Here is a 25438-nt window from a genome sequence, read left to right as displayed (position 1 = left end):
GTTGTAGTCGTAATGATTTGTGCAGTCCTTTGAGACATTTGTGATTTGGGGCTATATAAATAAACATCGATTGATTGAAGGGCTTCACGGTGGCAGAGGGGTTAGTGCGTCTGCCTCACAATACGAAGGTCCTGCAGTCCTGGGTTTAAATCCAGGCTCGGGTTCTTTCTGTGTGGAGTTTGCATGTTCTCCCCCTGAATGTGTGGGTTCCCTCCGGGTACTCCGGCTTCCTCCCACTTCCAAAGACATGCACCTGGGGATAGGTTGATTGGCAACACTAAATTGGCCCTAGTGTGTGAATGTGAGTGTGAATGTTGTCTGTCTATCTGTGTTGGCCCTGTGATGAGCTGGCGATTTGTCCAGGGTGTACCCCGCCTTCTGCCTGATTGTAGCTGAGATAGGCGCCAGCGCCCCCCGCGACCCCGGTAGGGAATAAGCGGTAGGAAATGGATGGATGGATGATTGATTGATTTAACTCACTAAAACACTAGCAACACGATAGAAAGATAAGGGATTTCCCAGAATTATCCTAGTAAATGTCTCTAAAAACATCGGAATCCGTCCCAATGCAATCGCGTTTTTTTTTAATCTTTTTTTTTTTTCTAGTCCGTTGCTATCAATATCCTCAAACACAAATCTTTCATCCTCGCTCAAATTAATTAGGAAATTGTAGTTTTCTCGGTCCGAATAGCACTTTTTGTTGGAGACTCCCATTAAAAATAATGTGAATATGTGAGGAGCCCCCACACTTGCGACGTCATCGCCTGGGACTTCCGGTAGAGGCAAGGCATTTCTCTTAACACCGAAAGTTGCCTACTTTATCATCGATGTTCTCTACTAAATCCTTTCAGCAAAAATATGGCAGTATCGCGAAATGATCAAATATGACACATAGAATGGACCTGCTATCTCCGTTTGAATAAGAAAATCTCATTTCAGTAGGCTTTTAACTACTAAACTTTTTAAGCGTCTTTTTTTTCCCACACGGTGCAACGTGTGAAATAATTATTCTATAATTATAGTACCTGCTATATCGTAAATGAAACACAACTCTGAGTATAAACAATAATATATGTGTATTTAATTAAGGGCTCGCAATTTCGGAGAATAACTTTAATTTTACATTTAAAAAAAAAACCGGATTTGTAACTTGTGTGAGTACGGACAGGAGACGGAGACGCACTTCTGGTCTGAGTCAACTTCCGGTTACATTCTAATCCCGGAAGAGAAGCAATATTTACTTGACACGAATGTCAGCCAAATTTCAGATTTAAGACATTTGGAGCGTGAACACGTCGACATGGCGACCACTATCAGCACCCAGCGGGGACAGGTAAGTCGAGTCTTGTCTTTTCGCCTATTTGCCACTTTTTAAGCCGTTTTATATGGTTCATGTTTACATCGTGCGGGGTGTGGCTAACATGCTAACTGCTAACGCCAAAGGTTACACTGCAAAAAGTCAGTGTTCAAAAACAAGAAAAAACACAAAAATGAGAGGTATTTTATTTGAAGCCCTGCGATGAGGTGGCGACTTGTCCAGCCCGAATGCAGCGGAGGTGGGCTCCAGCGACCCCAAAAGAGACAATCGGTAGAAAATGGACGGTTGGATGGATTTTATTTGAACTAAGCAAAATGATCTGCCAATAGAACAAGACAATTTTGCTTGTCAAGAAATGGTCCCTAGTGTGTGAATGTTGTCTGTCTATCTGTGTTGGCCCTGCGATGAGGTGGCGACTTGTCCAGGGTGTACACCGCCTTCCGCCCGATTGTAGCTGAGATAAGCGCCAGCGCCCCCCGCGACCCCAAAAGGGAAAAAGCGGTAAAAAATGGATGGATGGAAGACATTCCAAAACAGGTCAAATTAGCTAACCTCAATGAACCCAAAAATACCTTTTAAAAAAGTATATTCTGACAGATAACAAGTGCAATTTTCTTGGTGGATAAAAAAAGGGACCTTTTTGCTCAATATCCATCCATCAATCAGTCTTCAACCACTTATCCGGAATCGAGTCGCGGGGACAACGGCTCCAGCAGAGACCCCCAGACTTCCCTCTACAGAGCAACTTCTCCCTCAGGGATCCCGAAGCGTTCCCAGGCCAGAGAGGTGATGTACAAACCCCGTTTTCATATGAGTTAGGAAATAGTGTTGGATGTAATTTTTTCTTCTATGTCCCACTCTCCCTTGTGGAGGGAGTCCGGTCCGATCCGGTGGCCATGTACTGCTCGCCTGTGTATCGGCTGGGGACATCTCTGCGCTGCTGATCAGCCTCCGCTTGGGATGGTTTCCTGCTGGCTCCGCTGTGAACGGGACTCTCGCTGCTGTGTTGGATCCGCTTTGGACTGGACTCTCGCGACTGTGTTGGATCCATTATGGATTGATCTTTCTCAGTATCATGTTCTCATATGTTCTCATAGTCATCAGTATCATCAGTATCACAGTATCATGTTCTCATAGTCATTATTGTCACCGATGTCCCACTGGGTGTGAGTTTTCCTTGCCCTTATGTGGGCCTACCGAGGATGTCGTAGTGGTTTGTGCAGCCCTTTGAGACACTAGTGATTTAGGGCTATATAAGTAAACATTGATTGATTGATTGATAAAGTAATGTACCTTTCAGCATTAATGGTGCCTTCACAGATGTGTAAGTTACCCATGCCTTGGGCACTAATGCACCCCCATACCATCACACATGCTGGCTTTTGAACTTTGCGTCGATAACAGTCTGGATCAGGGGTGTCAAACTCAAATACAGAGTGGGCCAAAATTTAAAACCGAACAAAGCCGCGGGCCGAGGTTGAACAAATTAACCTTTTAATAGGGACCCAAACAAGTTTTGCACTGAATATTGAACAAGCAAGGCTTATATAACTTTATAGTGACATGCAAAATCGAGTTTCAAATAATAATACAAATAAAAAAATATCAATGGCATATCAAATACAATTTAAATACAAATTGAATGCCTCTTTTCGGCAGTGGGGTTGAAGTGGACGGGGTTTGTTGATAGTGGGGGGTGTATATTGTAGCGTCCCGGAAGAGTTAGTGCTGCAAGGCATTCTGGGTATTTGTTCTGTTGTGTTTATGTTGTGTTACGGTGTCATTCTTGTTTGGTGTGGGTTCACAGTGTGGCGCATATTTGTAACAGTATTAAAGTTGTTTATACGGCCACCCTCAGTGTGACCTGTATGGCTGTTGACCAAGTATGCCTTGCATTCACTTGTGTGTGTGTGTATAAGCCGCATATATTATGTGACTGGGCCGGCACGCTGTTTGTATGGAGGAAAAGCGGACGTGGAGACAGGTTGTAGAGAACGCCAAAGGCAGTGCCTTTAAAGTCCACCCCAAATATTGTTGTCCCGGATGAAATTCGGGAGGGACACTGAACTTCGGGAGTCTGTTGGGAAAATCGTGAGGGTTGGCAAGTAAGCGTATTAGCGGTGAATGCGGTGTTACAGCGGCGGGCCATCGCTAATGTTAATTTGATATTTCCTCAAGGGCCAAGTTAAATTACACGGCGGGCCAAATTTGACCCGTGGGCCGGAGTTTGACACCCATGGTCTGGATGGTTCACTTCCCCTTTGGTCCGGATGACACGATGTCGAATATTTCCAAAAACAATTTAAAATGTGGACTCCTCAGACCACAGGACACTTTTCCACTTTGCATCAGTCCACCTTAGATGATCTCAGGCCCAGAGAAGCAAGTGGCGTTTCTGGATGTTGTTGATAATGTTATGTTCCGCCACCCGGAACATATATGGTTTTGGGTTTTGAGTTTTTTTATGTTTCTCGATTATTTTTGGACTCTTCCGATCCCTGGTTTGTGCACTTCCTTGTTTTGTTTGGTTACCTTGGTTTTACATTTGTCCCACCTGCTCTTGTTTTTACGCGCACCTGAGTTTGATTGATAGCTTGTGTATTTAAGCCTGCTTTCAACCTCAGTTCTGTCTGCATAGTTTGTTTGCTCCATGCAACACACACGTTGGTTCCTCTTCTTTGTATCTACTATTACTAAGTCTCGCCTTAGCTTTGTGTGCACTCGGCACGTCTATTTTGGGACACTTGAACTCGATGCTCGTTAGCATTAGCTACTCCTGCTTTCTGCACGCCTTTTCTTTTGTCAGTTCTGTACCAGTGTTATTTTATTTTTTTATTAAATCAAGTCTTACCTGCAACTCCTGCCTTTCTTGGTCCTCGTGCATCCCTGGGGTGACAACGCGCATCCACAATGCGTCACCAACGAGTCAGATAAATGGCTTTCGCTTTGCATAGTAGAGCTTTAACTTGCACTTATAGATGTAGAAACAAACTGTATTTAGTGACAGTGGTTTTCTGAAGTGTTCCTGAGCCCATGTGGTGATATCCTTTAGAGATTGATGTCGGTTTTTGATACAGTACCGTATGAGGGGTCATTCAATGTTGGTTTCCGGCCATGCTGCTTATGTGAAGTGATTTCTCCAGATTCTCTGAACCTTTTGATGATATTATGGAGCGTAGATGTTGAAATCCCTACATTTCTTGCAATTGCACTTTGAGAAACGTTGTTCTTAAACTGTTTGACTATTTGCTCACGCAGTTGTGGACAAAGGGTTGTACCTCGTCCCATCCTTTTTTGGGAAGCTGTTTTTATACCCAATCATGGCACCCACCTGTTCCCAATTAGCCTGCACACCTGTGGGATGTTCCAAATAAGTGTTGGATGAGCATTCCTCAACGTTATCAGTATTTATTGCCACCTTTCCCAACTTCTTTGTCACGTGTTGCTGGCATCAAATTCTAAAGTTAATGATTATTTGCAACAAAAAAAATGTTTCAGTTTGAACATCAAATATGTTGTCTTTGTAGCATATTCAACTGAATATGGGTTGAAAAGGATTTGCAAATCATTGTATTCTGTTTATATTTACATCTAACACAATATCCCAACTCATATGGAAACAGGGTTTGTAATCCCCGCATCTGGTCCAGGGCCTGCCGCGGGGTCTCCTCCCAGTGGGACGTGCAACGAGGACTTCCCTAGGGGGACGCTCGTGAGGCATCCGCACGAGATGCCCGAACCACCTAAGCTGGCTCTTTTCCAAGCGAAGGAGCAGCGGCTCTACTCCGAGTCTCTCTCGGGTGACTGAACTTCTCACCCTATCTCTAAGGGAGATGCCAGCCACCCTTTTGAGAACTCATTTCGGCCGCTTGAATCCACGATCCTACTCTTTCGGTCACAACCCACATTTCGCGACCATAGGTGAGAGTAGGACTGTAGATAGCTCGGTAGACCGAGAGCTTTGCCTTCTGGCTCAGCTCTCGGAGAACAGTGGGCGTCAAATTTGCTAAGCACTACATCCGACTTTCCATGATCGCCAGGAGTGTCCAACACAAACGTGTTATATACTTCTATGACCTGTGGCCAGAGGTGGGTAGTAACGCGCTACATTTACTCCGTTACATCTACTTGAGGAACCCTTTGGGATAAATTGTACTTCAAAGAGTAGTTTTAATGCAACATACTTTTACTTTTACTTGAGTATATTTATAGAGAAGAAACGCTACTTTTACTCCGCTTCATTTATCTACATTCAGCTCGCTATTCGCTACTGATCTTTATCGATCTCTTAATGCATGCTTTGTTTTGTTTTGTCAGACAGACCTTCAAAGAAGGATATATCACATGCCTGCGTTTCACCAGTCAAATGCAGTCATTGGTGACAGTTGACTCCGTTTCACTAATCAAATGCAATCACTGGTGACGTTTGACTCCGTTTCACCAATCAAATGCAGTCACTGGTGACGTTTGGCTCCGTTTCACCAATCAAATGTAGTCACTGGTGACAGTTGACTCCGTTTCACCAATCGAATGCAGTCCCTGGTGACGTTTGACTCCATTTCACCAATCAAATGTAGTCACTGGTGACAGTTGACTCCGTTTCACCAATCGAATGCAGTCCCTGGTGACGTTTGACTCCGTTTCACTAATCAAATGCAATCACTGGTGACGTTTGGCTCCGTTTCACCAATCAAATGTAGTCACTGGTGACAGTTGACTCCGTTTCACCAATCGAATGCAGTCCCTGGTGACGTTTGACTCCATTTCACCAATCAAATGTAGTCACTGGTGACAGTTGACTCCGTTTCACCAATCGAATGCAGTCCCTGGTGACGTTTGACTCCGTTTCACTAATCAAATGCAATCACTGGTGACGCTTGGCTCCGTTTCACCAATCAAATGTAGTCACTGGTGACAGTTGACTCCGTTTCACCAATCGAATGCAGTCCCTGGTGACGTTTGACTCCATTTGACCAATAAAACAGAGCCAGGCGGTCACATGATTAACTGCACACCTTTTTTTTTAATAAACCTTTAATTATAAATTTTAACATTTAAAAACAATTGAAAATAATAATCAAAGTAAGTACAAAAAGGGTACAAAACAGTATAAAAACCATACAAAACAGCGCCAGGGGGTTGTAAATTCAAAGTAACTAAAATAGAATGCAAAATATATATAAAATACAATTTGGAACACAGCATCATGGTTTTCACAGCTTTTTGGTTCTTAGAGGTAGAGTGTTTTAATTTAGAGTTCTAAATATTTTTTAAAGGCACAAGAGACAGGTCGGGTATTGAGAAACTTACATTTATGAATATAAAACTTAGCCAAAAGTATAAAGAGGTTGCAAAGTAAAAATTCATTTTAAAAATTTTTTTTCAATACAGTGTAAAACCAAATATATATTATTTAATATGTATTATTGTTTTTGTCTCATAAGAGATATTCCTGGCTGTGAGTTTGTTCATTGCTATTTTTATGTTTTTGTGCATTACTTGTTGCCGTCATCATTAAACAAACAGGTTACTCATCAGTTACTCAGTACTTGAGTAGTTTTTTCACAACATACTTTTTACTTTTACTCAAGCAAATATTTGGATGACTACTCCTTACTTTTACTGAGTAACACATCTCTAAAGTAACAGTACTCTTACTTGAGTACAATATCTGGCTACTCTACCCACCTCTGAATACATCGTATGTATCTATATTTTTTTGAATAAATGTTAACCCAGGTTTTGACTTATTGTTAAATGTTCTAATAGTTCTTTACCTGTAAAAAAATAAAACTTCATGATAAAAAAAACACTTGCTCCTTTTTACTGTTTTTTATTTGTATTTTTTTTAAACCTTTATTTATAAATTTCAACATTTACAAACAGATGAGAAACAATCAAAATAAGTACAAAAAACAGTACAAAACAGCGCCAGGGGGTTGTAAATTCAAAGTAACTTAAATAGAATACAATATATATATATATATATATATATATATATATATATATGTATATATATAATAAAAAAAAGTGCAAAGCCATAGGCTCACTCAATTTCAGTAAATTTAAATTTGGGACACAGCATCATCGTTTTCACAGCTATTTGGTTGTTAGAGGTAGTGAGTGTTTAATGTAGAGTTTTAAATCTTTTTTAAAGGCACAAGAGACAGGTCGGGTATTGAGAAACATACATTTATTAATATAAAACTTAGCCAATAGTATAATAAGGTTGCAAAGGTAAAATTCATTTTCATTTTTTTTTTCAATACAGTGTAAAACCAAATATATATTATTTAATATATATTATTGTTTTAGTCGCTTAAGAGATATTCCTGGCTCTGAATTTGTTCATTGCTATTTTTATGTTTTTGTACATTACTTGTTGCCGTCATCATTAAACAAACAGGTTACTCATCAGTTACTCAGTACTTGAGTAGTTTTTTCACAACATACTTTTTACTTTTACTTAGGAAATATTTGGGTGACTACTCCTTATTTTTACTTGAGTATTACATCCCTAAAGTAACAGTACTCTTACTTGAGTAAAATATCTGGCTACCCTACCCACCTCTGCCTGTGGCCCCGCTATCGTTAGCGGCAGCACTACTTTTCTCGCCTCCGGCTTAGTCCAGTGTCCCATAGCCGCAATGTACAGGTGAAACTGCTGTTTGTAGATGCGCCATTTCTCGTCGACATTCCCCGTTAGTTTCAAACTTTCCGCTGGTTTTTAATCCATGTCGTCAAATCGAGTTTACTCCCGGTGCCATGTCATGTTCGTGTTTGAAGGATGAGGCTGTGTTGAGAGCAAGTAACTTAGTTTTTAATCATTCACGTTCTCAGCAATATACATGTGTCTTGTAACCATGAATTGATTAACGTGGACCTCGACTTAAAGGCCTACTGAAATGAGATTTTCTTATTTAAACGGGGATAGCAGGTCCATTCTATGTGTCATACTTGATCATTTCGAGATATTGCCATATTTTTGCTGAAAGGATTTAGTAGAGAACATCTACGATAAAGTTTGCGACTTTTGGTCGCTAATAAAAAAGCCTTGCCTTTACAGGAAGTAGCAGACGATGTGTGCGTGACGTCACAGGTTGTAGGGCTCCTCACATCCTCACATTGTTTATAATCATAGCCACCAGCAGCAAGAGCGATACGGACCGAGAAAGCGACTATTTCCCTATTAATTTGAGCGAGGATGAAAGATTCGTGGGTGATGAAAGTTAGAGTGAAGCACTAGAAAAAAAAGAAAAAAGGCGACGGCGGTGGTAGCGATTCAGATGTCATTAGACACATTTACTAGGATAATTCTCTCCGGGTACTCCGGCTTCCTCCCACCTCCAAAGACATGCACCTGGGGATAGGTTGATTGGCAACACTAAATTGGCCCTAGTGTGTGAATGTTGTCTGTCTATCTGTGTTGGCCCTGCGATGAGGTGGCGACTTGTCCAGGGTGTACCCCGCCTTCCGCTCGATTGTAGCTGAGATAGGCGCCAGCGCCCCCCGCGACCCCAAAAGGGAATAAGCGGTAGAAAATGGATGGCATTCTGGAAAATCCCTTATCTGATTATTGTGTTACTAGTGTTTTAGTGAGATTATAAAGTCATACCTGAAAGTCGGAGGGGTTTGGTGACCGCCAGTGTCTCTGATGGAAGCCATGTAGGAGCCAAGAAAGTCGCAGCTGCCTATTTGACAGCAGATGCAGGAAGAACGACACATGCTCCGCTGATGTCTCCGGTAAGAGCCGACTTATTACCACAATTTTCTCACCGAAACCTGCCGGTCGAAATGTGGTAGAAAACATGTTCGCTTGACCGCTCTGTTCCATAGTAAAGCTTCACAACAAACAAAGAAACACCGGCTGCAATCCATCGCTTTCCACCAACAGCATTCTTCTTTATAGTCTCCATTATTAATTGGACAAACTGCAAAAGATTCAGCAACACAGATGTCCAAAATACTGTGTAATTATGCGATTAAAACAGACGACTTTTAGCCGTGAGTGGTGCTGGGATAAAATGTCCGCTCCAACCAATAACGTCACAAGCAGGCGTCAACATAAGTGTCATCGTTCTGCGACGTTTTCAACAAGAAACTTTGCGGGAAATTAAAAATTGCAATTTAGTAAACTTAAAAGGCCGTATTGAAGCTATTCAGTAGGATTTAAGGTCCAAGCTATCGAATATGCAAAAAATAACAGCTATGTTTTATTAATATACCGTAGCTGCGTGTGTCAAATGTGAGTCATTAAATGACTCCTGCCTCCTGGTGGTAGAGGGCGCTAATGATCCTTCTTGCGACAACTGGGCCGCAGAAGAAGTGACAACAAGCAGCAAGAGTGAGCAGCGATCGTTGATTTTTTCCTCTCGCTTGCACTTTTAACATGGAGGATTACATATCTAAAATAAAACCGTTTTCTAAACTGGACTTTCAATCGAAGCAGGAGGTAATAAAAGAAGATCTCCATCAAGACCGAGAGACTTTTAAAACTGAAGAAAGATAAGGAAGACTTCTATAAACAAGTTATCGATGCTTTTGATCAGAAGGGGCTGCGCATGGACTTCATTTATAAGTAAAGTTAAGACCATGATAATGTTTTTTTTTTATTAAATGTGCTTTTCATGATGGTATCCTTACATCACACTCAAATTTATAAGCGCAGGCCTAAATTTACCGCATGCCTTTGGTAAGCGCCGGAGTGAAAAGAGGTTTTAAAATAATTAGCGCATGCTTGCCTTTACCGCATGCCTTTGGTAAACGCCGGAGTGAGAAGAGCTTTTAAAATAATTAGCGCATGCTTACTTTTACCGCATACCTTTGGTAAACGCCGGAGTGAGAAGAGGTTTTAAATTAATTAGCGCCCCGGCGGCAATTCAAGGAAATACGGTAGTGAGAATTTGTTACGAAATTCAATCAATTCCTTTGCATTAGTTTACACTACGCGGGCAATCTACATGTGCTTTGTGGACTTGGAGAAGGCATTCGACCGTGTCCCTCGGGAAGTCCTGTGGGGAGTGCTCAGAGAGTATGGGGTATCGGACTGTCTTATTGTGGCGGTCCACTCCCTGTATGATCAGTGCCAGAGCTTGGTCCGCATTGCCGGCAGTAAGTCGAACACATTTCCAGTGAGGGTTGGACTCCGCCAAGGCTGTCCTTTGTCACCGATTCTGTTCATAACTTTTATGGACAGAATTTCTAGGCGCAGTCAAGGCGTTGAGGGGTTCCGGTTTGGTAACCGCAGGATTAGGTCTCTGCTTTTTGCAGATGATGTGGTCCTGATGGCTTCATCTGACCGGGATCTTCAGCTCTCACTGGTTCGGTTCGCAGCCGAGTGTGAAGCGACCGGAATGAGAATCAGCACCTCCAAGTCCGAGTCCATGGTTCTCGCCCGGAAAAGGGTGGAGTGCCATCTCCGGGTTGGGGAGGAGACCCTGCCCCAAGTGGAGGAGTTCAAGTACCTAGGAGTCTTGTTCACGAGTGAGGGAAGAGTGGATCGTGAGATCGACAGGTGGATCGGTGCGGCGTCTTCAGTAATGCGGACGTTTAGCGCAGGCCTAAATTTACCGCATGCCTTTGGTAAGCACCGGAGTGAAAAGAGGTTTTAAAATAATTAGCGCATGCTTGCCTTTACCGCATGCCTTTGGTAAACGCCGGAGTGAGAAGAGGTTTTAAAATAATTAGCGCATGCTTACTTTTACCGCATGCCTTTGGTAAACGCCGGAGTGAGAAGAGGTTTTAAAATAATTAGCGCATGCTTACTTTTACCGCATACCTTTGGTAAACGCCGGAGTGAGAAGAGGTTTTAAATTAATTAGCGCCCCGGCGGCAATTCAAGGAAATACGGTAGTGAGAATTTGTTACGAAATTCAATCAATTCCTTTGCATTAGTTTACACTACGCGGGCGGTTTGGACTGCTCTAATAATTGGCAACAAGCCAACCAGCTGTTTGAACATCTATGTTAACTACATTAAATGTCACTCTTTAAACTCATTGGGCCGATCTGAATGTTTGTCATGTTTTTCTAAGTTTGAAGCAAAGGTGGTAAAACCGTATCGACACTTTTGGCGAGCAGTCTGATAAACTATCAGACTGCGTGGTCGGTAGTAGTGGCTTTCAGCAGGCCTTTAAACAAGTCGAAAAACTTATTGGGGTGTTACCATTTAGTGGTCAATTGTACGGAATATGTACTGAACTGTGCAATCTACTAAAAAAAAGTCTCAATCAATGAAGCAAACGTCACATTGTTAGTAAAGGTGTGTTCCTGCAGGTGTATGTGGGGGAGCTCCCGCAGGACTTCCTGCGCATCGCGCCCACGCAGCAGCAGCAGCAGGTGCAGATGGACGCGCAGGCTGCCCACCAGCTGCAGTACGGCGGCACCATTGGCACCGTGGGCCGCCTCAGCATCACCGTGGTGCAGGTACGGCGCCCCGGCCAAAGCCCAACTTCTGCACCAGGGGTTTACATTACGTCGATCGCGAGCTACTTGTCGATCGTGGAGGGTGTCAGTCGATCTCCAGCCAGGCATTAAAAAAATAGACCTAAAAATTGGCGTTCATTAATCTTTACCAAGACATAATTTTCGTCACTTGGTTGACATTCACGGCACCTGAAGGTCTTGTGAGATGACGCTGGAAAAAAATGACAGAGAGGAGGGCGAGAAACACTTTTTATTACAACAGACTCTCAGCGTACCTGCTGTTAAAACTCTAAAGACCGACCGCACAGTTCCTGTCTTCACAATAAAAGCCATGCTTCATCTGGTCTGCGCTAACAAAATAAGAGTCTCAGAAAGCTGGCGTGCTTTAGTTAGCAAGCAACGGAGTTTGCTGCCAATGTGTTTCTTGTAAAGTGTATGAAAAGGAGTATTGAAGCTGGACAAATAAGATGCTAAAAAGCAACCACTTTCATGTGGTATTGGACAGAGAGGACAACTTTTTTTCTCCTCCATTCAAAAATGTCGACGTTATCAGCACCGCTGTCTGATTCCAATCGATGCAAGTCATCAGAATCAGGTCATACACCAACTTATATTCTTGTCTTCATGAAAGAAAGGAATCTATGTGTGTTAAACATGCTTGTATTATTATTAAACACATTTAACTTGTTAACAAAAAATGTCTCTTTGATAAAGAAATAAATATAAATTATATATAAATATGAATGAGGTAGATCCCTTTGACTTGGTCAATTGAAAAGTAGCTCGCCTGCAGAAAAAGTGTGGGCACTCCTGCTCTGCACTAACCCAATATTTAGCTCCAGTCCCGTGGTAAGCAGCTGGGTCACATCCCTAATTTGCACCTTTACCTGGATCTGCACCGACATGTAGTGACACCTGTGACAGTTGTTGTTGTCTAATTGACCAACCAATCAACTAAGTTAAGTTAAAGTAGCAATGATTGTCACACACACACTAGGTGTGGGGAAATCTGTCCTCTGCATTTGACTCATTCCCTTGGTCACCCCCTGGGAGGTGAGGGGAGCAGTGAGCAGCAATGGTGGCCACGCTCGGGAATTATTTTGGTGATTTAACCCCAATTCCAACCCTTGATGCTGAGTGCCAAGCAGGGAGGTAGTGGGTCCCATTTTTATAGTCTTTGGTATCACTCGCCGGGGTTTGAACTCACAACCTACCGATCTCAGGGCGGACACTCTAGCCTAGGGGGTCACCAACGTGGTGCCCGCGGTCGCCCGTAAGGACCAGATGAGTCGCCCGCTGGCATGTTCTAAAAACAGCTCAAATAGCAGCACTTACCAGTGAGCTGCCTCTATTTTTTAAATTGTATTTATTTACTAGCAAGCTGGTCTCACTGTACTCGACATTTTTAATTCTAAGAGAGACAAAACTCAGATAGAATTTGAAAATCCAAGAAAATATTTGAAAGTCTTGGTCTTCACTTGTTTAAATACATTTATTTTTTTACTTTGCTTCTTATAACTCTCAGAAAGACAGTTTTAGAGAAAAAATACAACCTTGAAAATGATTTTAGGATTTTTAAACACATATACCTTTTTACCTTTTAAATTCATTCCTCTTCTTTCCTGACAATTTAAATCAATGTTCAAGTAAATTATTTTTTTTTTATTGTAAAGAATAATAAATACATTTTGATTTAATTCTTCATTTTAGCTTCTGTTTTTTCGACAAAGAATATTTGTGAAATATTTCTTCAAATTTATTAGGATTACAATTCAGAAAAATTATTCTGGCAAATCTAGAAAATCTGTAGAATCAAATTTAAATCTTATTTCAAAGTCTTTTGAATTTCTTTTCAAAAAAATTGTTCTGGAAAATCTAGAAGAAATAATGATTTGTTTTTGTTAGAAATATAGCTTGGTCCAATTTCAGATTGGATTTTAACCTATTTAAAACATGTCATCAAAATTCTAAAAAATAATCTTAATCAGGAAAGATTACTAATGATATTCCATAAATTTTATTTTTTCAAAAAGATTCAAATTAGCTAGTTTTTCTCATCTTTCTTTCAGTTGAATTTTGAATTTTAAAGAGTCGATATTGAAGATAAACTGTTTCAAAATTAAATTATCATTTTTTTGCTTGTTTTCTCCTCTTTTAAACCGTTAAATTAAGTGGTTTTTTTCATCATTTATTCTCTACAAAAAACCTTCTGTAGAAGGAAAAAAATGTACGACGGAATGACAGACAGAAATACCGTTTTTTATATATATATATATAAATAAATAAAATAAATGGGTTGTACTTGTATAGCGCTTTTCTACCTTCAAGGTACTCAAAGCGCTTTGACACTACTTCCACATTTACCCATTCACACACACATTCACACACTGATGGAGGGAGCTGCCATGCAAGGCGCCAAACAGTACCCATCAGGAGCAAGGGTGAAGTGTCTTGCTCAGGACACAACGGACGTGACGAGGTTGGTACTAGGTGGGATTTGAACCAGGGCCCCTCGGGTTGCGCACGGCCACTGTGAGCACTTCGAGGATCTAATAATAGAAAAGCGCTATATAAATTCTAATCCATTATTATTATTTAGATGGCCCAGGTGGGCCTTGTCATCTAATCACCTAGATAGATAGATAGATAGGTAGATAGTACTTTATTGATTCCTTCAGGAGAGTTCCTTCAGGAAAATTAAAATTCCAGCAGCAGTGTACAGAGTTGAGATCAATTTAAATAAAAGTAAAAAGTAAATAATGGGGGTTTAAATGGAAACAAAATAGAGAAATATTACAATAAGAATAAAAACTAAAAAGCAACAATGGGAATACAAATATAACAGTAAAATAAGAATATAACCTGTCACCTTTATTAGCAGCAGCTGTGACGAGACGAGTGGTTGTTGAGGTGGAGGTGTTGCTGAGAGACACAGACGCAGAAAAGACACTTTGCACCATTTAGAGGAAAATAAAACAGTGCAATACCCAGAATTCCGGGCTGTCTTGGCAGTGTGTGGTGGTCTGAAGAACCCACTAGAGGGCAACCTCTACAATCATTTATATTTATTTATTTATGAAACGTTTTTGTTAACAAGTTAAAGGTGTTTACTGATAACACAACATGTATAGATTCCTTTCTTTCATGAAGACAAGAATATAAGTGTGTGTATTACCTGATTGTGATGACTTGCATTGGTTGCAATCAGACAGTAGTGATGATAACGTCCACATTTTCAAATGGAAGTCCTCCTTTCTGTCCAATACCACATTGAAGTGCTTAGTTTTCCAGCTTCCATACTCCTTCTTTTACACTTTACAAGAACTACATTGGCGCCTGGTACGGTGCGAGATATATATCTGTTTCTATATATATTTATTGTGAGAAATCATCAAGATGATCAGTGTTTCCACAAAGATAAATATCATTAATTATTAATAATGAATGAATGGTTTATTTTGAGCCATGCAAACAAAACAATGGAATGACATAAAATACAAAAGAAATATATAGATACATTATTTTTACACCCTGCGATGAGGTGGCGACTTGTCCAGGGTGTACCCCGCCTTCCGCCCGGCTGTAGCTGAGATAGGCGCCAGCGCCCCCCGCGACCTCGAAAGGGAATAAGCGGTAGAAAAATGGATGGATGGATATTTTTACACCTACATTGAAAACATTACATGCGACTAATCTTTTGTAGATGTCAAGATTGGCTCAAAAGGGAGTGGGAAGAAGTCAACTTATTAGGTCCCACCCCTATACATATACAATATATATATATATACAATATATAATACAATAATATAATTCAATTCAGTGGTTGCTGCTATATATTGTCTATATAAAATACATTTAAATTCACACACACTTACATATATACATATGTACACACACATATATACAATTTATATATATATATATATACATACATACATATACACACATAATCACATACATACACACATGCATATACCCAAAATACACACATATCCATCACACACACACACACACCTATATAAATACTATAAATATAATAGTATATATAATATACACTTTTGTCTAGACATTATTAACAGTTTATGGTGCCTATGGGAACAAGCTTTCATTTTGACTGTGATATTAGTGGTTAATAGTGGATCTGTGGCTGTGGAACTTCTGCCCCTGATCAACAGGACCTGAGGACCACCCTTATTATGTAAATGGGTTGTACTTGTATAGCGCTTTTCTACCTTCAAGGTAGTCAAAGCGCTTTGACACTATTTCCACATTCACCCATACACACACACATTCACACACTGATGGCGAGAGCTGCCATGCAAGGCCCTAACCACGAACCATCAGGAGCAAGGGTGAAGTGTCTTGCTCAAGGACACAACAGGCGTGACGAGGTTGGTAGAAGGTGGGAATTGAACCAAGAACCCTCAGGTTGCTGGCACGGCCACTCTCCCAACCGCGCCACGCCGTCAACAATCCCGTTCAATCTCAGTAAATTATTTGCCCCCATGATTCAAATTATTTTCGCACAAATGCAATTACATTGTCAGAATGACATATGAGCAAACACAGTTTTAATGTTTTACTTAAATGTACAATACAGGCAAAAAGTTTGGACACACCTTCTCATTCAATGTGTTTTCTTTATTTTCATGATTATTTACATTGTAGATTGTCACTGAAGGCATCAAAACTATGAATGAATGAACATGCGGAGTTGTGTACAAAACAAAAAACGGTGAAATAACTGAAAACCTGTTTTATATTGTAGTTTCTTCAAAATGTGTCCTATGCTGTGCATTAAAAGAGACGAGGGGAGCCCCCTGCCAGAGGAGTTATCCACCAACATAAGATCCCCCACTCGCCTGCCCTGTACTCCAGATAGTGGACCCAAATCCCTTTTCTTAGTTTCCATCGGCACCAATTTTTTAGTCAGAATTCATATTTGTTTTTACATTTGCAGAAAATTAGTATTACTCAAATTCCATACAGGATTGTTTGTGTGAACACACACACACACACACACACACAATTCAATGTATTCCTCTTATTGATACTAATTCATATAGTTTAACTAGTTGGGTGATGTCATAGAAGTAATAATAATAATAATTAAAGCTGCAAGCAGCGTTGGTCGGGTCCGCCGTTGGCCGAAACGACAAACGCACTGGGAGGAGTTTCGATTTGAAAAAGGTGACGGGTTTTCACGAAAACTTTTATTTTGAAGGGGTAATTGCCAACTTCCTGTTGATTTTTTCTGCTAGCTGTCAATTATTAAAATGTAGGTCTAAGTAAGACCTACATAGAAGTTTTTGTTTCATGTCTTTCCGACATTCCTACCGGAAGTTACAAGCAGTTTTGTCTGTGTTTTCTTCCTAGAAGCAGTTTTTTCTGTGTTTCATTCCAAAAATTTTGTAGAGCGCAATTTTGAGTTTTAGAAATTTTTTTTTTCATTAGATCACAATTTCTGCCAGTCCTGATGTGTCTGCCAAGTTTGGTGAGTTTTGAAGCATTTTAAGGGGGTCAAATTACAGCTCAAAGAGGCAAAATTAGCATTTTTTGCGAAAATTTTGCTTTGAAAGGGTTTTGCAAAATTTCTGTTGATTTTAGATATAGGACTTTCTAATGGGGAATCTAGGTCTAAGTCAGACCTACATATAGGTTTTTGTTCCATGTCTTTACGACATTCCTAACGGAAGTTACAAGCAGTCTGTTTTTTTTTTTTCGTAGGGGGCGCTAGCGCGCATTTTTCATTTTTGGGGTTTGGTTTTTTTATTAGATGGCAATTTTCGCCAGTTCTGATGAGTGTGTGAAATTTGGTGAGTTTTGGAGCATGGTCAGTGGGTCAAATTAAGGTTCAAAGAGGCGGCGGAATAATAAGAATAATAAAGAAAGAATAAAACGCAGCAGATTCAATAGGGTCCTTGCATGGCAAAGGACATGGAGTCCTTTGCCATTGCAGGGCGGACCCTAATAACATAGATTTAAAGGTAAATTGAGCAAATTGGCTATTTCTGGCAATTTATTTAAGTGTGTATCAAACTGGTAGCCCTTTGCATTAATCAGTACCCAAGAAGTAGCTCTTGGTTTGAAAAAGGTTGCTGACCCCTGCTCCAGCCACTACTAGAGAAATAGTGTCAACATTTTTTTCTCCTAGAAAGTCATTTATGGCACAAATGGCCCCCCGGGCCGCACTTTTGGAAACGCCTCAACTAGATGTTCAAGAGCAATGTGCGGGGTCATCATTTTATGCTTGCCAGTTGTCTTGAAGCTCCGCCCCCTCTGCTGTAATTGGTCAGTAAAGTCGTCCACTCTGGAGAGAAATGCCGCTCTTCAAAAGAATAAAAAAAAGACTAATACGGGTTATTTTTGCTTGTGATGAGCAAAACAAATCTGCCTAAGGAACGAGTCAAAATGTCTTTCTTGAAATAAGACATTATATTTAAGCTTTAATAACTTAGGCATTGCTCGGTTGGTAGAGTGGCCGTGCCAGCAACTTGAGAGTTGCAGGTTCGATTCCCGCTTGTGCCATCCTAGTTACTGCCGTTGTGTCCTTGGGCAAGACACTTTACCCACCTGCTCCCAGTGCCACCCACACTGGTTTAAATGTAACTTAGATACTGGGTGTCACTATGTAAAGCGCTTTGAGTCACTTGAGAAAAGCGCTATATAAATATAATTCACTAATTCACACATCTTGAAATTAGCAAGTTAAAACTTATTATTAGCTATACTTACTAGTATTGTGAAGTGTTGTGTTTTGTAACAAAGTAGTATTTTTTTCTTCAGAAGACCTATTGCCTAAAAACAAGTCTTATGTCTCACTGAAAATGACTATCCAGGGAAATGTGACTTGTATTAAGTTTGTTTAGATATTTGGACTAGAAATTAGAAATATTTTCCGGACTATAAGGCGCACTTAAAATCCTTTTTTCTCAAAACTCGACAGTGAAACCCAGTGCACCTAATGTACAGAATAATTCTGGTTTTGCTTAACGAGCTCAAAGCAATTTTATTTGGTACATTGTGTAATGATAAGTGTGGCCAGTAGATGGCAGTCAAGCATAAGATATACTTATAGACTGCACTATGATGGCAATATGACTCAAGTAAACAACACCAACATTTTATATGTTCCATTAAAAATATAGAACATTACACATGGCGTTCAAAAATCTATCAAAATGTTTTAATACGCCTTTGGTAAGCTGTGAAGCTGCACCACTTGATGTGCTTCAACATACGAGTATAATTATGGTGTGTGTATACGGTAAAAAATATTATCTGGCGTTTTTTTTCTCAATATTATGCAAAAGCAACTTTTCTTACCTTCTGGTCCCTGCTGATGCTTATTTGGGGTCTGCATAAGTCCTGTAAATTTGCGCACGTCCGCTTTTGGAGTCCGTGCGAACACCGTAGTCGATAAGCTTCTTTTTTTTCTCTTTCTTCTTGTTATGGGACATTCATCCTCCGCTGTTGCCATTTCTAATACAAAAGTAGTGAAGTGAAGTGAAGTGAATTATATTTATATAGCGCTTTTCTCAAGTGACTCAAAGCGCTTTACATAGTGAAACCCAATATCTAAGTTACATTTAAACCAGTGTGGGTGGCACTGGGAGCAGGTGGGTAAAGTGTCTTGCCCAAGGACACAACGGCAGTGACTAGGATGGCTGAAGCGGGAATCGAACCTGCAACCCTCAAGTTGCTGGCACGGCCACTCTACCAACCGAGCTATACCGCGTGTAAAGTTATTACTTATATCTGTCAGTAAACTCGCCATGAAAGCGTTGAAACATACCAGTGTAGTGATTTTACATTATTCACCCAAGGAACTTTAGTCATCAGAGAGTTCCGGTTGGACGGTTTTTCACGGGACACGTTTCCGTTATTGTTGTTTCCGGATGAGGAGATGCTGCTCCGTTATTGATTGAAGTAAAGTCTAAATGTCATTAAAACAGTTAGCTCCGTCTTTTGACACTTCTTCCACTCCCGTCCTTGCACGCTACACCGCTACAACAAAGATGATGGGGAGAAAACGCTGTCGAAGGTGAGCCACGTAAATAAGACCGCCCACAAAACGGCGCAAACGTACAAAGGCGACTGTCAGAAAGCGGCTTGAAGATCTGTAAAACATCATCTGTGCAACATTTTTACCAAAGAACCACCATTACATGTGATGTAGACCACAAGGAAGTGTTTTACATTTAGAAAAAAAAAAAATAATATGACTCCTTTAATGGGCCTTATAATGGGTTGCGCCTTTTATATGAAAAAATATTAAAAATAGACCTTTTATCGGCAGTGCGCCTTATAATTGATTGAAGTAAAGTCTAAATGTCATTAAAACAGTTAGCTCCATCTTTTGACACTTCTTCCACTCCCGTCCTTGCACGCTACACCGCTACAACAAAGATGATGGGGAGAAAACGCTGTCGAAGGTGAGCCACGTAAATAAGACCGCCCACAAAACGGCGCAAACGTACGGAGGCGACTGTCAGAAAGCGGCTTGAAGATCTGTAAAACATCATCTGTGCAACATTTTTACCAAAGAACCACCATTACATGTGATGTAGACCACAAAGAAGTGTTTTACATTTAGAAAAATTAATAATAATATGACTCCTTTAATGGGCCTTATAATGGGTTGCGCCTTTTATATGAAAAAATATTAAAAATAGACCTTTTATCGGCGGTGCGCCTTATAATCCGGTGCGCCCTATAGTCCAGAAAATACTGTATATACTTGGTGAGATTGTGAGTTTTTCCTGTGTTTGCTTTCAGGCCAAGCTGGCAAAGAACTACGGGATGACCCGGATGGATCCGTATTGTCGCATCCGCGTGGGCTACGCCGTGTACGAGACGCCCACGGCTCACAACGGCGCCAAGAACCCACGCTGGAACAAAGTGATCCAGTGCACGGTGCCCCCTGGTGTCGACTCCTTCTACCTGGAGATCTTTGACGAGGTGGGCGGCCAGGAGGGTGGGGCGGACCGGAAGGAGGCGCCGTGTTGACTTGTTTTGTTGTTGTGCCGGACAGAGGGCCTTCTCCATGGACGACCGCATCGCGTGGACGCACGTCACCGTCCCCGAGGGTCTGAGGGAGGGCAGCGTGGTGGATGAGTGGTTCACGCTCAGCGGCCGGCAGGGCGACGACAAGGAGGGCATGATCAACCTGGTCATGTCTTTTTCTGTCAGTACACAAGTTAAACTCATAGCTATCTTGCTGCACTTTCTATTTATTTCAGGGGTCACCAACGCGGTGCCCGCGGGCACCAGGTCGCCCGTAAGGACCAGATGAGTCGCCCGCTGGCCTGTTCTAAAAATAGCTCAAATAGCAGCACTTACCAGTGAGCTGCCTCTATTTTTTTAAATTTCATTTATTTACTAGCAAGCTGGTCTCGCTTTGCTCGACATTTTTAATTCTGAGACAAAATTCAAATAGAATTTGAAAATCCAAGAAAATATTTTAAAGACTTGGTCTTCACTTGTTTAAATACATTCATTTATTTTTTTACTTTGCTTCTTATAACTTTCAGAAAGACAATTTTAGAGAAAAAATACGACCTTAAAAATGATTTTAGGATTTTTAAACACATACCTTTTTACCTTTTAAATTCATTCCTCTTCTTTCCTGACAATTTAAATCAATGTTCAAGTATTTTTTTTTTTTTAATGTAAAGAATAATAAATACATTTTAATTTAATTATTCTTTTTAGCTTCTGTTTTTTTGACGAAGAATATTTGTGAAATATTTCTTCAAACTTATTATGATTAAAATTAAAAAAATATAGTCTGGCAAATCTAGAAAATCTGTAGAATCAAATCTAAATCTTATTTCAAAGTCTTTTGAATTTCTTTTAAGATTTTTGTTCTGGAAAATCTTGAACAAATAATGACATATCTTTGTTAGAAATATAGCTTGGTCCAATTTGTTATATATTCTAACAAAGTGCAGATTGGATTTTAACCTATTTAAAACAGGTCATCAAAATTCTAAAATTAATCTTAATCAGGAAAAATTACTAATGATATTCCATAAATTCTTTTTTAAATTTTTTCAAAAAGATTCAAATTAGCTAGTTTTTCTCTTCATATTTTTCAGTTGAATTTTGAATTTTAAAGAGTCGAAATTGAAGATAAACTAAGTTTCAAAATGTAATTTTCATTTTTTTGTGTTTTCTCCTCTTTTAAACCGTTCAATTGCGCGTTTTTTTCATCATTTATTCTCTACAAAAAACCTTCCGTAAAAGGAAAAAAAATGTATGACGGAATGACAGACAGAAATACCCATTTTTTTATATATATATATATATATATATAGATAGATGATGTAGTCCTGATGGCTTCATCTGACCGGGATCTTCAGCTCTCACTGGATCGGTTCGCAGCCGAGTGTGAAGCGACCGGAATGAGAATCAGCACCTCCAAGTCCGAGTCCATGGTTCTCGCCCGGAAAAGGGTGGAGTGCCATCTCCGGGTTGGGGAGGAGACCCTGCCCCAAGTGGAGGAGTTCAAGTACCTAGGAGTCTTGTTCACGAGTGAGGGAAGAGTGGATCGTGAGATCGACAGGCGGATCGGTGCGGCGTCTTCAGTAATGCGGACGTTGTACCGGTCCGTTGTGGTGAAGAAGGAGCTGAGCCGGAAGGCAAAGCTCTCAATTTACCGGTCGATCTACGTTCCCATCCTCACCTATGGTCATGAGCTTTGGGTCATGACCGAAAGGATAAGATCACGGGTACAAGTGACCGAAATGAGTTTCCTCCGCCGTGTGGCGGGTCTCTCCCTTAGAGATAGGGTGAGAAACTCTGCCATCCGGGAGGAACTCAAAGTAAAGCCGCTGCTCCTTCACATCGAGAGGAGCCAGATGAGGTGGTTTGGGCATCTGGTCAGGATGCCACCCGAACGCCTCCCTAGGGAGGTGTTTAGGGCACGTCCAACCGGTAGGAGGCCACGGGGAAGACCCAGGACACGTTGGGAAGACTATGTCTCCCGGCTGGCCTGGGAACGCCTCGGGATCCCCCGGGAAGAGCTAGACGAAGTGGCTGGAGAGAGGGAAGTCTGGGCTTCCCTGCTTAGGCTGCTGCCCCCGCGACCCGATCTCGGATAAGCGGAAGATGATGGATGGATGGATGGATGGATCCATCCATCCATCCATTTTCTACCGCTTATTCCCTTTCGGGGTCGCGGGGGGCGCTGGCGCCTATCTCAGCTACAATCGGGAGGAAGGCGGGGTACACCCTGGACAAGTCGCCACCTCATCGCAGGGCCAACACAGATAGACAGACAACATTCACACTCACATTCACACACTAGGGCCAATTTAGTGTTGCCAATCAACCTATCCCCAGGTGCATGTCTTTGGAGGTGGGAGGAAGCCGGAGTACCCGGAGGGAACCCACGCATTCACGGGGAGAACATGCAAACTCCACACAGAAAGATCCCGAGCCTGGATTTGAACCCAGGACTGCAGGACCTTCGTATTGTGAGGCAGACGCACTAGATTTATTTATTAAAGGTTAATTGAGCGAATTGGCTATTTCTGGCAATGTATTTAAGTGTGTATCAAACTGGTAGCCCTTTGCGTTAATCAGTACCCAAGAAGTAGCTCTTGATTTCAAAAAGGTTGGTGATCCCTGATTTATTTCCTTTTTTTTTTCGTCTAGTCCTTCCCGGCAGGAATGATGCCTCAGCCCGTGGTCCTGATGCCGTCTGTCTACCAACAGGGCGTCGGTTACGTGCCCATCACAGGTCACATGTTCGATCCCGTGCCTCATTAGGGTTGGAAAAGTTACCGTTGTCCTCGTGTCTCCAGGCGTGCCGGCGGTCTACAACCACGGCGTGTTGCCCATGGCGGTCCCGGGTGCCGTGCCATCGGTCGAGGTCCAGGGCGTGCAACCGTGCAGCGAGGAGGACCTCAAGGCTCTGCAGGACATGTTCCCAAACCTGGACCCGGAGGTGGTGCGCACCGTGCTGGAGGCTCAACAGGGCAACAAGGACACCGCCATCAACTCCCTGCTGCAGATGGCCGAGGAGCTCTAACGGCGAGGTCGTCGCCCCGCCCCTCGTCTTGCTCTCTGTCCTGGCCGCGTCCCGTCTTTCGTCACGTTATCCCCCGCCCCCTCTCCACCCGTCGTCATGGATGCTATTTCGTGCGGTGGTTTCCATCACGACACAGATGTCCAATGATGTAAGAAAGGAGACAACAAACAAAAAAAAGACGGATGCAAAGCACCACCAGGTCACATGACTCGCTCCCGGCCAATCAGATGCCAGGAGCGGCCACTCGTCGTATTCGCGTTAGAGATGCTAATCGTTGTTGACCAAAAGTGAGCTTGTTTATATTTCCTTCTGATCACTTTGGACCCGGCCGCACCAAACATCCTCATTCTCAAAAGTGTCAGCTTTAAATGTACTTGTAAAAAAAATTAAAATATATACATGAAGTCTACTGCAATTTGTTGTATGATTGCACTCAAACTCAAAATAGTTCTAACTGGTAAATGTCCTGCCCAAAAAAGTTTATTACAGGGTTTCCCACGCATTCATTTATTTGTGGCGGCCCGCCACGAAAGAATTATGGCCGCCACAAATAAATAAATAAAATATTTTTTTTTTCGGCTTTTGAGTCGCTCGACCGCTCATAAAAGCAATGGGACTCTGTCTGTGAATGGAGCTTGTAGTCACATATTATATGAGCGAGTCAAAAGCTGAAAAAAATATATATATATATTTATTTGTGGCGGCCCACCACGAAAGAATTACGGCCGCCACAAATAAATAAAAGAAAGATTTGTATACTCTAGCCTTTAAATAGACCTCCTTTTTAGACCAGTTGATCTGCCGCTTCTTTTCTTTCTCCTATGTCCCCCCCTCCCTTGTGGAGGGGGTCCGGTCCGATGACCATGGATGAAGTACTGACTGTCCAGAGTCGAGACCCAGGATGGACCGCTCGTCGGGACCCAGGATGGACCGCTCGCCTGTATCGGTTGGGGACATCTCTACGCTGCTGATCCGCTTGAGATGGTTTCCTGTGGACGGGACTCTCACTGCTGTCTTGGAGCCACTATGGATTGAACTTTCACAGTATCATGTTAGACCCGCTCGACATCCATTGCTTTCGGTCCCCTAGAGGGGGGGGGTTGCCCACATCTGAGGTCCTCTCCAAGGTTTCTCATAGTCAGCATTGTCACTGGCGTCCCACTGGATGTGAATTCTCCCTGCCCGCTGGGTGTGAGTTTTCCTTGCCCTTTTGTGGGTTCTTCCGAGGATGTCGTAGTCGTAATGATTTGTGCAGTCCTTTGAGACATTTGTGATTTGGGGCTATATAAATAAACATTGATTGATGATTGAAATGATTTTTTTTCGGCTTTTGACTCGCTCGACCGCCCATAAAAGCAATGGGACTCTGTCTGTGAATGGAGCTTGTAGTTACATATTATATAAATATGTAAATATTATATAAATTTGTACATAAAGTGTTGTAATTATATTCCAACCGTATTACATCTCATTTTTAGGTGGATCTAATATTTTCAATCAATCAATCAATGTTTATTTATATAGCCCTAAATCACAAGTGCTCCAAAGGGCTGCAGAAACCACAACGACATCCTCGGTAAGGCCCACATTAGGGCAAGGAAAAACTCACCCCAGTGAGACGTCGACAATGATGACTATGAGAAACCTTGGAGAGGACC

The 25438-nt window shown here is 41.6% G+C and overlaps 1 protein-coding gene across 2 annotated transcripts; it reads left to right on the top strand.

Moving 5' to 3' along the window:
- The first annotated feature begins 1175 nt into the window (after window positions 1-1175).
- tollip (toll interacting protein) lies at window positions 1176-24189 on the top strand. 2 transcript variants are annotated; one of them, XM_061893143.1, is made up of 6 exons: window positions 1176-1333; window positions 11594-11743; window positions 20522-20704; window positions 20778-20930; window positions 23405-23489; window positions 23554-24189. In XM_061893143.1, exons 1-6 carry the CDS (start codon window positions 1301-1303, stop codon window positions 23778-23780), a joined length of 831 nt encoding a protein of 276 aa, XP_061749127.1. In that variant the 5' UTR covers window positions 1176-1300; the 3' UTR covers window positions 23781-24189. The 2 variants fall into 2 exon arrangements, with proteins under 2 accessions (XP_061749127.1, XP_061749133.1); XM_061893149.1 differs by lacking the exon at window positions 11594-11743 and having other exon boundaries at window positions 1177-1333.
- Window positions 24190-25438: the final 1249 nt, after the last annotated feature.

This window comes from Nerophis ophidion, linkage group LG02, assembly GCF_033978795.1.
Source record: "Nerophis ophidion isolate RoL-2023_Sa linkage group LG02, RoL_Noph_v1.0, whole genome shotgun sequence".
Classification (NCBI taxonomy): Eukaryota; Metazoa; Chordata; class Actinopteri; order Syngnathiformes; family Syngnathidae; genus Nerophis; species Nerophis ophidion.
The sequence above is the reverse complement of the archived record's forward strand: the minus strand, read 5'-3'. Positions and strand labels throughout refer to the sequence as shown.